This window comes from Manis pentadactyla, chromosome 5 (assembly GCF_030020395.1).
Source record: "Manis pentadactyla isolate mManPen7 chromosome 5, mManPen7.hap1, whole genome shotgun sequence".
NCBI classification, from domain to species: domain Eukaryota; kingdom Metazoa; phylum Chordata; class Mammalia; order Pholidota; family Manidae; genus Manis; species Manis pentadactyla.
Window position 1 is genome coordinate 167,792,262 of NC_080023.1, and position 14,730 is coordinate 167,806,991.

General features: G+C 43.1%; 1 protein-coding gene across 10 annotated transcripts in view; it reads left to right on the forward strand.

Annotated features, from left to right (window-relative positions):
* The window catches only part of SLC9A8 (solute carrier family 9 member A8), a 77,099-nt gene that overhangs the window by 40,482 nt on the left and 21,887 nt on the right, over nt 1–14,730 (forward strand). For 8 of the 10 annotated variants that reach the window (XR_008998005.1, XR_008998007.1, XR_008998009.1 and 5 more), the window contains 3 exons: nt 3,513–3,651; nt 7,367–7,472; nt 14,472–14,588. Coding sequence is in view for 3 of the 10 variants with exons in the window: in XM_036902006.2 (XP_036757901.1) it covers nt 3,513–3,651; nt 7,367–7,472; nt 14,472–14,588 (362 nt within the window). In the remaining 7 variants the exon portion in view is untranslated. Of the gene's footprint in view, nt 1–3,512; nt 3,652–7,366; nt 7,473–9,640; nt 9,737–14,471; nt 14,589–14,730 lie in introns of all 10 variants that reach the window. The other 2 variants (XM_036902009.2, XM_036902003.2) reach the window with 1 other exon arrangement.

The following is a 14,730-nucleotide window of genomic DNA, read 5'->3' on the forward strand; positions in this document are numbered from 1 at the left end:
TGGTAGTATTACAATTTGGTAGAATTATATATATGTTTTGTTTAAATGAGCTTATAGCCCATATACTGTAACTTTTCTGTTGATAAAATAGTCTTGACAAACATCATTTACTGGTTACAGAGTATTCCTTTCTATGGATTCACTATGATTTATTTAACCAGTTCCCTATTACTGGTTTTCTCACTTGGTAAAAATTTCTATAACTTTATTAGGAAATTATCATACAGCATTCTTTAAGATCTTTATAAGACTTGTAAATGTAATCGCAATATTGTTTCTTATTTAAGATCCACTTTGAAAGATTCTTAGCTTTCTGGTTTTGACTTCTATCTCACATCCTAGCTGCACATATTGAACATTTGTGATAAAGAATTTTGCCTAAACTGGAGGTGGCATCATGAGTTATTTTTATGCATTAGGAGCTAAACTCAACTGCTCTGGGTCTATTTCATTTTTTAAAATCTGTCAGAAGTAGGAGCTTTTCTGAGCTTTTCCAGGTCGCTTTGCCACAAAAGGGCCAAAGATTAGGAGGTTTTTTTGTTTGAGTTTCTATTTTAATGAGAAATGATGGAGTCACTTTAAGTAGCCAGAGGCTCTTCCTGGTAAAGTGCTTTTGAAGGCCTAGATCACCTATAACAAGAGTTCCCGAAATTGGATCAGTGGACCGCAGGCATGTGTGGTTTCCAGACTCCACCCCCACTGCTGCTGTACACAGGCTGGGGTGGGAGTCACTGGCCCGAGCCTCAGCCAGCCTCCCTGACTCTTCAGATGTGCAAAAGGCTGGTTATCCACCATCGGCACATGGCGAGGGCCTTCTGGGTGCCAGACACTGCTCAGAGACCAGTGGGACTCTGCATACTTGGTCCGAAGTGGGAGAAAGATGCTCATGAAGAAGTGAATATGGTACCTTGTCTAATAGAGGGGGTAACAACCACTCAAGGGTTGGAGTTAAGGCTTCTCGGACAAGTTGTCTTGTGAGCCAGTAGGCATTTACATAGAGAAGATGGAGATGGGGACAAGGGACATGGAGGCCTGCTTTTTTTTTAGGTACAGGAGGGAACGATTGTCAGCATTCCTCAGTTATAAGGCAGAATCACTTATTATTTTAAAAAGGGTATATATACTTCATAAATGATCATTTTCAAAGTGATCTGACATATTTCTTTTTGCAACTGAGTATGTAAATGAATTCCCCTTTTAATGTTTTTACTTTCATAAGTGCCAGAAAGCAATCTTCTGTTTATTAATTTTAATTAAATTATTTTTAGCTTTGATTTGTTGCTATGACAATTTATTCTTACAGTTATTGCTGTAGAGGAAACCTTTTGTTCTCTCCAGCTACAGCTGAAGCTCTTGAAATGGAACCTGCAGCAGCCGTCTTTTATTGTTTAAGATGTGAGAAACACCACTGGAAAAAATAAAATGTAGGAAATTACCAGGCCAGAAAAGTACAGATGATACTCTCATTTATCTTGAGTTCAGAAACCACCTGCCTGAGCCCTGGGTTTGCTTCAGTCTTTGGTGTGACCTTACCAGTTGGTCCCTCTCTCTAGGCCCCAGCTTCATCTGTGCAATGAAACCAGTGTACCAGCCCTGGTTGCCACGTGGGGTGGAGGCTGGACTTGTTTGCATGTGGCCCACAGATCCCTTGGCAGCTGTAGTGATCTTAACCTCCAAAAGCACTTTCCCCCTAAGAACCCTGTTGGCTCCCAGAATTTCCCAAGGTGGGTTGTTAACCTGTGACGTACTGGTGAAAGGGGGGTGGGGGAGATTGTGCATCCAGGTGAGTTTGGAAAACTTTTGTGTGAAAAATGTTAGATTTCTTTTTTGTAAGACTTCTGAGCCTTTATTATGTTATGTTGTGCTGTGAATTGCCACAAAAGGCTTCCTAAGGTTCTTTGACCAAGCTACCCTTTTATCAGAGATTATCCTGTTTTAAAATTATGCCAAAACACTCATTAATGAAGCTGAATATTACCACTGACAGCTCTTTATTTTGTTTACTGATGTAGCAAAAAGTTTTGTGTGACTTTTGTATGCTCGGCCCTGCCTTAGGCCCTGGATATGTGGCAGTGAACAAGATGGGGATAGGCTTGGTCCCGTGGAATGATGCATTCGTTTTCACATGCTGTGAGGAGAAGTCAGGCACCAGGAGAACCTGTAAATGGACTGGCCTGTGTGCGGGGGTCAGGGCAGGTGACCCTGAGGAAGTGACACTGACCCTGGGTTCGGAGGCACAAACCTGGAGTTAGCTGAGGCCAGGGAAGAGCGGAAGATGACCTCCAGGGACGTGCCGTGACAGTGGGGCCAGCCCTGCGTGAGGAGGACGTAGGATCAGAGGGGAGTGGAGTCAGGACATGTTGAGAAGACTGGGCTTCTTCCCCTAAGGCAGCTGGAAACTGTCCATGGGTTTCGAATAGGCCAGGAACCTGGTCAGAGTGCATTTTAAGGGATCATTCAGGTTATGAGAAGAATGTGCTGGTCCTTGGGAAGACAAGAATGTGTAAAGGGAGATCAGTGAGGCATAAGCCTGGGGACAGGGCTTGGGGAGGGAGAGAAGTGGACAGATTTGAAGATAGTCTAAAGGTAGAATCTGAAGGACATTTAATGACAGTAACTCCATTTTAATGGCATCGTGAGTGCTGTTTGGGGATAAAACCAACAGTGGAGTTTAATGGCTTCTGACATTATGCTCTGTTACAGGGGAAGGAAGTTCTTTCAGTTCCTTGTTTTAATGCCTTCTAAATCCACCCTCACCCTGCACCCAATGGCATTTCTTTGGGGAGCTCCATTCTAATTTGACTTCAGCCCAAGCCTCAATTCCAGGGTTTTCTCACAGGACACCCTGCTCCCCCACCCCTGGAGCCACTCCCCATGCCTCCCCAGGGCCTTCAGGATGATACACCAACTCCTTAGCCTGGTCCATCCAAAGCCTTTCAAGGGTCCTGTGCCGCCTGCTGCTGTTGTCTCTTGCCACTGTCCCTGCACTAGCCTCTGTCCCCTACGTGCTGTTCCTGTGTTTTATCCATACTAATCTGCCTTAACCGAATGCTCCCAGAATGTGCTACATACTCTTGGGAACCCTGCCTCTTTCTGGGGTGTTTCCCCTCATTTCTTCCCCTGGATAACTCTTCCTTATGCAAAAACTAAACCCAGACTGTGTGTCGTGAAGAGCCTTCCTCGCCCCTCACCCAGCTAAGTGAGACGCCTGCCCTGTGTTCTACAGCCCTTTGCCCTTACCCGAGATGCCCATTCGTTTCCGTCTTGTTTTCTCCCTCATCAGGCTGTAGAGTTCCACAAGGGCAGGGACTTGGCTCTCATCTCTGAACCCTCAGAGACTAACATGGTGCCTGCAATAAAGCATGCCAACACATATATGGCAGGCTAACTGAATGGTGGCATGAATGAAGGAGAAAATAAGCAAGAAATACGTTCTGAGTTCTAGGTCAGTTTCTAATAATTTTGCCTGTAATAACATTTTAACTTCCTTCTGTTTTTCTTTTATTTCCTAGCACAGCTGAAGGTTTAACAAGAAAAAATATGTCAGATGTCAGTGGGTGGCAAACATTTTTACAAGCCCTTGGCTACTTCCTCAAAATGTTCTTTGGCTCAGCAGCACTTGGCACTCTCACTGGCTTAATCTCTGCATTAATATCCTTTTAATATGAACAAACGTGGCTGGTAAGATTATTCTTAATTACGTACATCTCTAGCCATTTCTCCAGTTCCTTAAGGGGGCCAATTTTAGTTCATGTCTGAAGATTGTGTCTGAAGGAGGAATTTTATGCTTAGTTTTGGTTTGAGGAGCACTTTAATTGAAACTCAATTTTTATATTTAATGTGAAATTTAAGATGTCACTTTTCAAAGCTCAAAAAAACAGGTACACTGGGTCAAATCCAAACAACAGTGTTCAGTCCTTGACTTATTTAGTTCTTGGCACTATCTGAGATTTTATACCAGTCTCTCCTTTTGAAAGGGTCTCTTCTCCTTTGATTTCAGCTATACTATTCTCTTTCAAATCCACTTTTCTTCTTCTATTCCTAATCAGGATTAACATCACCACCATGTATTTCTATAAGAAACCTGGAAGCCATCATTGGCCTCTCACTTCCCTCATCCCTAAGTGAATTCTAGCTCTTGAAGTATCTAAATTCTGTGTTCTTTTTCATATCACAATTTTCACCGACTAGAATGAGCTTCATGATTTGTTATCTAGTTTCTTGCAATGATCTGTTCACTTCCTGACTCCAGCCATTTGTCTGCATTTCCTTTTCCACTCTACTGCCAGAGCAATTTTTCTAACATGCAAACCTAATTATGTCACTCACTGGTTTAAAATACATTCGCATTTCTTCATTGCTTTCAGATTAGATCTGCCTATTCATATTTCTTCTCTTTTTAGATCTCCCAAACACCATAGCTTTGTGGTGACAAATGAGCATTTTGATTTAGAATGACCTATTTAATACCAATTCCAGCACATATTAGCTTCAACATAGTGGATAAGTTAGTTAACGAGCCTCAAGTTTTCATGTATAAAATGGGGATAATATAACCTAACTTGCAGAGTTGCTAAAGGATTAGATGAAGTAGTTTTTGTAAGGAGCCAAGTACAAAGCAATAGGATGCAGGTATTACTATTATTCTCTTCAGGAAATACTGGGAGCCCTGAAATGGAGCAGAAAATAGCATTTCCTTTGCTGTATTACGAGGCAGATGCAACTCTTAAAAACCTCATGCCAAGTGGCCACAGTAGTGTCAAACCAATTACAATCAAACATCATGTTTTCTAGGCATTCCTTTCTAAGCATTCTCTAAACATGTATTTATCAAGGATCTGCAATATCCTTGGCACTTTTTATACAGATAATGGCACAGTAAACAAAATACAAAACCTCTTCCTTCAGAGCTTACTTTCTAACAGAGAATATGAACAATAATAAGAGAAGTAAAAAGAACAGTGTGTTAAATAAAGATGAGCTGTAAGGGAAAAATACACAAGAGGGATTGTAAATATTGACAGAGAAAGGAGGTTAAATTTTAGATAGAATATAGACAGGGAAAGCCCTGCCCAGAGATGACTGTAGGCTAAAGATCTGAAGGACATGAGGGGTCCGGCCATTCTGTTCTCTGGGAGAGACCATGCCTAACTGAGAAGACAACCAAGTCCTGAGGTAGAATGAGCCCCATGGGCTCAAGGAACAGCAGAAAGGCCTGTATGACTGAAGCTGAAAGGCCAGGATGCGAGTGGGAGAAAAGGAAATCACAAAAATAAAGTGAGGAGGTAGATCGTGGAAGACCCCAGAGACCACAGTAGGGCCTTTGGCTTTTATCCTGAACGCTAGGAAGGCACGGCATGTTTTGACAATGGAGCATGTCCAGGTGTAGCTAATGGAATGAAGGTGTGGTAGAGAGCCTCCAAGATGATCCCAGGGATCTCGCCAACTGGAGAAGCCAGCTGCCATGACACAGAGCCTCAAGCAGTGATAGAAAGAAATCCACATGGCTTTTGCCAACCACAGCCCTAACTTTCCAGGCACATAACAGGTAATTGATGCATGATTTGAGAGGTGGAGCAGGTCCATTTATGTCATCTGAAGAAGAATGGAGATGAAGATCACCAGGGATAAGCAGGTTGAGTAACCAGTATGCCAGTTGTGGAGTCAATATACAAATAAATGCTGAACGCGCTCGGGGTGTGGAAGCACTTGGAGTGAAGAGAACAAGAGTCCAACTAGATCTGTCTTAATTTAAAAGTGGATGGAGGTATGGGTGGCTCAAATGCAAGCATTTCTAAAGAGCAGGAATTTTTTAAGAAGAATAATCACTTGGAAGCCGAACTAAGACCCAGTGAAGGAGCCAGTGGCCCCACTTGCGACCCTCAGGTACACACACACACAAGTGGGCTGGGGGGTAAATATGAGAGTACAGGAGAGATTGTGCTGCTGTCGAGGCATTCATCTCATCCTTCATATCAATTCAGCCTTGTTGCAGTAACTTAAGAGCCTTGGCCCAGAGTCTTTTCTAAGGAAAAGAACTTTTGTTTCTCACATTCTTACATTTTTTAACCAAGCATGGTTTTCTACACTACTTCCAATTTACAAAAAAAGTCACATTTCTTTATCTTTTTTGAATAAAATTACATCTAGCTTTGAGGCCTCCTCAAAAAAAAAGATACACTGTCAGATATCAGATCTGATTTGGGGGGGCTTTTCCGTTTCCAGAGTATAATACAACATTCAGATGATTTTCATTTTTCTGCTGTCTCACTTTTCATATTCATAAAATTGGAAATTAGTTTTTTTTCTTAATGTCAAACTGAGAAAATCTTCACTGTACTGGAAGTGCTTATCTGGAAGAACCAGAAAAGAGATTCTTAAGTGAGCTCCATATTGGTTATTTACACTCATTCTGTTGCTTAAAATCCCATAAGCTTTCCCAGCCAAAAGAAGGAAAGAAGCTTGTTAAGGCCAGTGACACCTTTATTCCTGCAGAAAATTCGTCATGTTTAAAATAGGAACAGGCACCAGACCATTTCTATGCGCGCCTAAGCCTGCGTCTCAGGGAGGTGGCCCCCTGGCCCTCCTCCACGAGCAGTTTGTTTCACAGATGGCCTGAAAAGCTTCTTTTGCCTGTGATAGGCGTGTTTGTCTGCCATCCTGTTGAATTTCCCCTTCAGCTCCTTTGTCCAGACGTCTAAAGGCTCTTATTGAGTTGGCCGACAGCTTCTCATATTGTACCGATAAACAGAATGGAAAAGAAGAGAAACCTCTGTCCAGTTCAGTACTTTCCAACACACTTACCTTTTTCTTAAAAGGGGGTTGGGGTGGACAGCTACTGTAATGGGTTCTTTCAGCTCCAGCATAGGCGCACAGACAATATTTGCATACATAGAAGACTCTTCTTTCCCAGGAACTGAGTTTAGAAATCTCCAGAAATAGGAAAGCAGGTCCTTCAGTGGGGCTTTGAACCCCAGTTCTGGAAACCCCATTAGTAATTTCATCTGATGTTGGAGGAGCTGAAAGCGTTACCCTGTCTGCAGCCCCAAGCTTTTGACGCCATGACCCTGGCACATTCCCAGTGTTCCAAGTCAGCATTTTTTAATGAGTTGACTTGGGTTGATTTTAGTTTTTCCCTCACATTTGTTTCAGCAATTTACATGTCTTGGTGTTTTGTCAGATAGATTCCCTTTCTCAAAACAACAGTCTCCCTGCGAAGAAAGAAAATAGTATGACAGATATTCACTAGTTACCTCGGGATGTTCCAGAATCTTGTGTCCCTTGCTTACCTTATTTTGGAAAGCAGTTTTATGACTTCTTTAGATCTACTGTTAACTGCCCCTTTTTCCTTGACATCGTCATTTACGTGCTAAAGCATATTGACTTGAGGAAAACACCTTCGTTGGAGTTTGGCATGATGATCATTTTTGCTTATCTTCCTTATGGGCTTGCAGAAGGAATCTCACTCTCAGGTAAGTGACAGCAGTGAAATGCTGGGGTTGAGGGCACATTGTCCTGCCTGGTAAAAGACAGAGTCACAACTCAGAAGAGTTTTAAGTTGCAAAGGAGATTTGCTGGCCTTCTAGGAATACATCTGGATTTAGACCTGCCTGGGTTCAGGGGCTCTGTGTTGTCACAATCGCATTTTCTTGTTACCCACCCTCCTATAGCAGAGATCCGAATGTCACTGCCAGTGTTGCCTCATTCCTAGAACAAGACCTCTGAAGGGCCTTCATTCAGAGGATGGAGTTACACTGCCATCAGCCCCCAGCCCGTCCCTGGGCCCTGGCACCCAGTCATCTACATTCTCTCACTATAGTTTTGCCTTTTCCAGAATGTCTATAAAAGAAATCTCAATAGTATATAGTCTTTTGTGTCTCATTTCTTTCAGCTATCAAAATGTTCTTGAGAGACACCCATGGTTTTGCACGTATTGGTAGTTTATACATTCTTATATGTGTCACATTTTAATCCATTCACCATTTGAAGGTCATTTGGGTTTTTCCAAATTTTACTGTGTATATCTGTGCATGTTTCCATTTATCTTGAATAAATACCAAGGAGTAAGTTGCTGGGTCATGGTAAGTATGTACTTCACTTCACTAGAAACTGCCTGTTTCTCAAAGGGCCTGCACCATTTTGCATCCCCACCAAAATGCATGAGAAAGTTCCAGCTGCTTCACATTCCCGTTGACACTTAATTTTTAAAAGTTTAGCCATTCTGATAGGTTTGTGGTGATTTGATCGTGATGTGCGTTGGTGTGATTCTCTTTACATCCCGCTTGGGGCTCATTGAGCTTCTTGGGTTTATAGTTTATCTATGTGAGTTTGCAGCGATTCATCAGATTTGGTAAATGTTTACCCATTTCTTTTAACACTTTTTTCTGCTCTCGCCTCTCCTCTCCTGTTGAGACCTCAATTACTTAAATTATGATAGTCAGTGTGCTGTCATTCCATAATATGCCTTGCTTTGCCTTTTTCCCCCCAATCTGTTTTGTCTCTCTGTGCCTTAGTTTGGTTAGTTTCTTTTGCTATGTCTTCACCTTTAGTGACCTTTTCTTCTTCACACTCAAGGTCCTGTTAATCCCACCCAGTGTATTTTTCATGTCAGATATTTTTTTATCCTTCTGCAGAAGTTTCCTTTGGGTCATTTTTATATATATCTTCCATTTGTCTCCTCCTCATGTTCATGATCGTTTCTACATTCTTGAACATGTGGAGCATATTTACAGCAGCTGTTTTAATGTCCTTGTTTGCTAATTCCATCATTTCTGTCAGTGCTATCTCTGTCAATTAAGTTTCCTTTTTATAAGTCATATTCCTGCTCTTTTCTTGCCTATTAATTTTTTGTGGGATGCCAGTCATGGTGAGCTTTATTATGTTATTGAGAACTAAATTTTATTGTATTCTTCATAGAGTTCTGCATTTTCTTCTGCCATGTATCTGAGTTTCTTGGAATCAGTTTAATCCTTTTGAGGTTTATTTTTACGCTTTGTCAGAGCAGATCCAGAGTGGCCCTCGGCACCAATACAGGGCCCTTCTGAGGACCGTGCTTCATGTCTCGTGTATTATGAGGTCGCTCCACTGGCCTGTGGGAGTGCAGACCATTCCCAGCCCTGTGTTCACTTTGGGAATTGTTCGGCCTGTCCTTTTTAGTGATTCTCTCCTTAGGCCTTTGGAATCTCGTCCCACGTGTACAGATCAGTATCAGCCTGAGATTCAAAGGGACTCTGTGGTAGCTTTTCAGAGCCCCCTTTCTGTGCAGCTCCCCCTCTCTGGTATTCCTGCAGCTTTGGCCTCCTCCACCTCTCATCTTTCTCTCTTCTCAGCAAGACTAAGACTGCTGGGCCGGTTTGGGGTTCCCCTCCCTGGTCCTCAGCCTAGAAACCTCATCCCAGCACAAGCTGGGCCGGAACCGGATCAGCAGTGGCCCCCGTGTGTTTCCCTCCCATCGGGAATCCCAGTCCTGCCCTGCCTAGTGCCCAGTGTCATAAGACAGTTTCGTTTCCTGTCCTTTATCAGGATTTCTAGTTGTTTATGGCGGGACAGCAATTTGCATGGCAGTTATTTCTTCATGGGCAAAGTGGAAGTCCCTGGTGGTTTTTAAATGTTTCTGGTAACAGAATTCTCCTTCCCACAGATCACTCTCTGGAGTCCCATGTGGGTGCTCTTGTGAGCAGACCTTGCCAAAGAGGAAGCAGAGAGGACTCTGGCCATTTTCACTGGAGAACTCTTTGTAAACTTCAGGGTTTTGTTTGTTTTTTATTTGTTTTTTTCCTAAGCCAATTCTCTTGGATAATTTCATCCCAGTAACTGTCATCAAATTCCCTCTCTAATCATTCCTGAATTTTGGCACCTACGTAAACATTCCCTGTGAGTCATGTGGCTCTGACCTAGCTATTTATACCTGTTTTTTAAAATTGTTCTCCACCCCTTTGAGCTGAACACTGAGTACCTGGTGCCAAAGATATATTCCATGCATCCACCTGAAATTTGTGATCAAAACAAGGGAGTGTTGGTTTTTTTTTTAGATAATTATTTTTTATTGAAGGGTAGTTGACACACAGTATTACATTAGTTTCAGGTGTACAACACAGTGATTCAACATTTATATACATGATAATTCTAGGTACCAGCTATCACCATACCAAGTTGTTACAATATTTTGACTATATTCCTTATGCTATACATTACATCCCGGTTACTTATTTATTTTACAATTGGAAGTGTGTGTGTGTGTGTGTGTGTGTGTGTGTGTGTGTGTGTGTGTATATATATATATATTTTTTTTTTTTTGTGAGGGCCTCTCTCATATTTATTGATCAAATGGTTGTTAACAATAAAATTCTGTATAGGGGGGTCAATGCTCAATGCACAATCATTAATCCACCCCAAGCCTAATTTTCATCAGTCTCCAATCTTCTGAAGCATAACGAACAAGTTACAAGGGAGTATTTTTATTGTCTTTTCTTCAGAGAGGCAGTGTTTTCTGTTTGTAGGGGTTTTGTTTCCCTAGGAATCTGCTGCACCCGCTGGTGGGGCCAAAGAGCACACATAAGCCAGGAGCACACTTGTCTGCCTCTGGGCAGGGGCCCAGCTCTGCCCACACTTTTTTGGGGTATTTGTCACACCACGTTTCCAGAGAAGGCTAGGATAGCCCTGGTGTTGTGAGGATCCTCCACATCCCAGTGCAAGAGTACAAACAGGAAGGTGACATCTGGGCTATTCCCTCCCTTTTTGTGCTCCACTTTTCCTGACTCACAAAGGACCAAATGAGTGATCACCAAAACCACAGAGCAAGACTCTTCCCCTTCAAATCATTTACCTGAATCACGTGTTTAGAATAGCAGTTAAGGACACCAGACACTCCTGGGCTCGAATCCCAGTGCCACCTCTCGTTAGCTCTAACCTCAGACAGCAGACGTAACCACGCAGAGCATCTACTTCCTCATCATGAAGTAGACGTATTAAAAAGGCCACCCTAAGGCTTGAAGTGAGGATTAAAGGGTGTGATGCAAGTAGGAGTCCTGACAGAGGCATTCATGTGTGTGGTTACTAGGGTGGCCTTACATCCTGGTTGTCCCCAACACCTCCAATTTTCCCCTTTTGTCCCAACATGATGAATTAATAACAAACACTCCCTTTCACTCTCAAAAATGTCCTGCTTTCAAAAGCAGATTAAATAGTTACCCTAATGATCACTCAGTAAGTGTTAGCTGTTCTTAGAATCTTTGTTCTAATTCTATCAACACTATTTCTATTCATTCAAGCCAGTTAAGAGCCACTTTGCCATCTGGCTCAAAAAGATTCAAAGGTGAATAGACCCTGCCCTTGCCAGTTTAGCCAGCTCTGGGCTGAGGTGGGTAGATTGGGACAGTGACCCTCTGTCACGGTGAGTCACGGAAGGTGAACACAGGATTAAAGGATGAGTTTGCAGGTTCAGGACTTAACATTTGCCGTAAAACGTTAGGGAGAAATTGGTTAAGGATAGAATGCTTTGAACAGCACTCACATGCACAGCTGTATAGCCAGGAAGCTTGCAGTACCACCTTGAGAAAAACTGAGAGCAGCTAAATGCTCATCAATAATGGTAAAGATTAAGTACATTTAGGCCCATTCTCACTATGGGATAGTATGCAGCCACTTAAAAAAGTATTTGACCTATTTGAAGGAACTCCAAGATATATTGTTTAATTTTAATAACAAAGTTGACAAACTACTCATTCCTCCATTCAATACATAGTCATTAAATACCAACCCTGTGCCAAGAACTGTCCTGGGTACTGGGGCTATGGTAGCAAACGAGACAAGGTCAGGTCCTGCCTGTAGAAGAAAGACAATAAGCAAGTTAGAAAACACGTAACCAAATGTCAGGTAGTAAATAACTTCAGGTAGAGAAATGATCTGAAGAAATCAGTAATTTAGAGAGCGGCACAGGGGCGGAGGCGTTATGAGATGGGGGCAGGGAGTTCCCAAAGAGGTGGCACCAGCCCTGAGACCTGTGAGAAGGAGCCTGCCACGGAGGTTCTGGGGAAGGAGCTTTCAGCAGCAGGAACAGCAGGTGCAAAGGGTCGCAGAGAGGAGTGAGGGGAGCTGGCCCACTCCAGGAAGAGCAGGAGGACCACGGTGGCTGGGACAGAGGGGCAAGGACCCTGTCACAGGGTTCTGGAGGCCCGGGAAAGAGTCGGGGTTCTGTTAACACATGCGAAGAGAAGTAAGCATCGAAGTCCTTTTAAAACATCACTCTGCTGATAATACATGGCATATATGTAATATATCCTGTTTTTTTTTTAAAGATAAACTTTATAATGACATAGTAAAGAATATTGGCAATATGCATGTTGAACTGTTAAAGAATAGTTACCTCTGGGCAGGCAGTGTGAATGGAGATTCTCTTATTTTACTCTCTACCTCTAAGTCTGGATGTTTTCTACATTTATTTTGGGGGGTAATTAACAAAGAAAGCTCATTTGGCTCAGCTTTCAAGAAGTACATCATGTTTGGCCCACAGGAGGTATAGTACAGTGGAAATTGTACCATATGGTACGATACCCTTTCAGCTTCTGCCTTTGGGGCTTGAATCCCTTTCGTCAGTATTATTCATTATTACATTTAAAACAGTATTACTCTTTATTACATTTAAGACTAGATGTGGATTTCCTCCCTCCCTTCCTTCTTTTCTTCTTTCTTTCCAAGAAGCTGACCATTTTGCAGCACTGCTATCTACTTCTATAATGATTTTGCCTTCTAAAAGAAGTACCTGTGCCAGGAATTCTTCCTTTCAGGGCATTTTTTAAAAATGCCTTTATCTCTAGAAAGGAGCCTGTGTGCACCAGGCACCCCTTTGGTGTTTTTCCCGCCTGTGAGGTGGAGGCTGCTGTGGGTGAGGGTGGTCTGGGGAGTGGAGAGCCCCCCTTTGCTCAGGGAGGGCATGTAGGGCAGACACCAGGCTTTTGCACCCACTGCTGACTCAGGCTCTTAAGCCCCAGAACTCGAGAGATGCCCCACCCCAGACTAGCCCAGGGCAGAGTTGGTGGCTGGCTGATCACCCTTTCATTGGCCAAAGAGCCTTTTGTTATGTGGTCCAAATTTAGCCCCCAGATGGGATTCGTTTATCTCTACTGAAAACTTAAACATTTGAATTGGTTGCTGTCATCAAAAGTTGGGAAATTTCCCATAAAAAACAAATTCTCCCTATTGACCTCCTTTCCCTTCTCCCATTCTGTCAGGTGTGCCTGTGGGAGGCATTGCTGGAATTTCCCTATCTAGCCTTCTTGGCAGGGAAAAGAGCAAAGGAATTCGCTGTTTCCTAAGGGGGCGAGGAGACAACGTGTTCCAGCTCCTGCTGTCACTGTTGGGCAACAGAGAGCCGGGCTTTCCTGTATCTGTTAGGGCATCGCTTACACAGCAGGCTTAGCAACTGTAGTGTCTTTGATGCAGTTCTATGATTTTCACTCTTTTATAAATGGAAAGTTAGCCGGTAATCCCTGTTCCTACAGAGTGGCAGAAGTGAGTTAAATTTTTGCTTAGAAAGTTTGACTTCAAATTCATGTATTTTGGCAACTCATTTAATGACTTTGTGAGAAACCTCAGCTTCTACATGAAACAGAGACCCGTTTGCAGCTGCCAAGACCGGGAGAGACCAAGAGGAAAGCAGTGTAAGGTGCCTCGGGAGGGATGAAGGGCCCTGGACAAATGCTGAGGCCCAAATCTTGAGTAAGAACGGAAGTTGTAGACCCTCTCCTGGAGTGCTGTAAGGAAAAGACACACTCCCTTTTCTAATAACACATCTTTCTTTCTTTTTTAATTTAATTTAATTTTGGTATCGTTAATGTACAGTTACTTGAACAACATTATGTTTACTAAAGTCCCCCTATTATCAAATCCCCTCCACATACTCCATTACAGTCACTGTCCATCAGCATAGTAGCACGTTTCTTTGTATATTATACAAGTAATTCATGGTGATAATGGGAAAATTTAAAACTAAGGAAAAGTATAAAAATGTAAATCAAAATCCACCCATCTTCATACCCAGATTCTCATGTTCCCTTTCTGCCCAAGAATGGTTCACCTACCCCCTTTATTTCCATGGATGACAGTGACAGCTCACACCTGTCAGCAGGGTCCTGTGATGGGCACTTTAAATGGCTTATCCTCATTACCCTCCTAACAGTTCCATGAGTGAGTAGTAGTAGTTCCACTGTACAGATGAGAAAACGGGGGCTCAGAGGGGGAGAGGAACTTGGCCAGTGTCACCCAGCTGGTAATGATGCTGCTGGAGGGAAGGTGCTTGTAGCATTTTTGTGCAGCCGCCGGGAAGCCTCGAGTATTACTTTCTCCTTTTTCTTAAGATACCCAATATAATAGGCTCAAGAGACTTGTAGAAAGCACGAGATATTTGTATATCACATGGCAGGTGCTTGTCTGCTCTGCTCATGTCTGCACTCTGCCCCTTTGTCCGCCTCTAGGCATCATGGCCATCCTGTTCTCAGGCATCGTGATGTCTCACTACACGCACCATAACCTGTCACCGGTCACCCAGATCCTCATGCAGCAAACCCTCCGGACCGTGGCCTTCCTGTGCGGTGAGTTCCGCCTCTGTGTGGTCCCTCCCAGGCCTACCCAGAGCTGATTGTCCTGCCTTACCCGCTTTTAGGAGTCAGCTGAGATCTTCCCTGGCGGAAGAGGCCGGAGAATTCCTCCGAGCCTATTGCACTTCCTTATCTT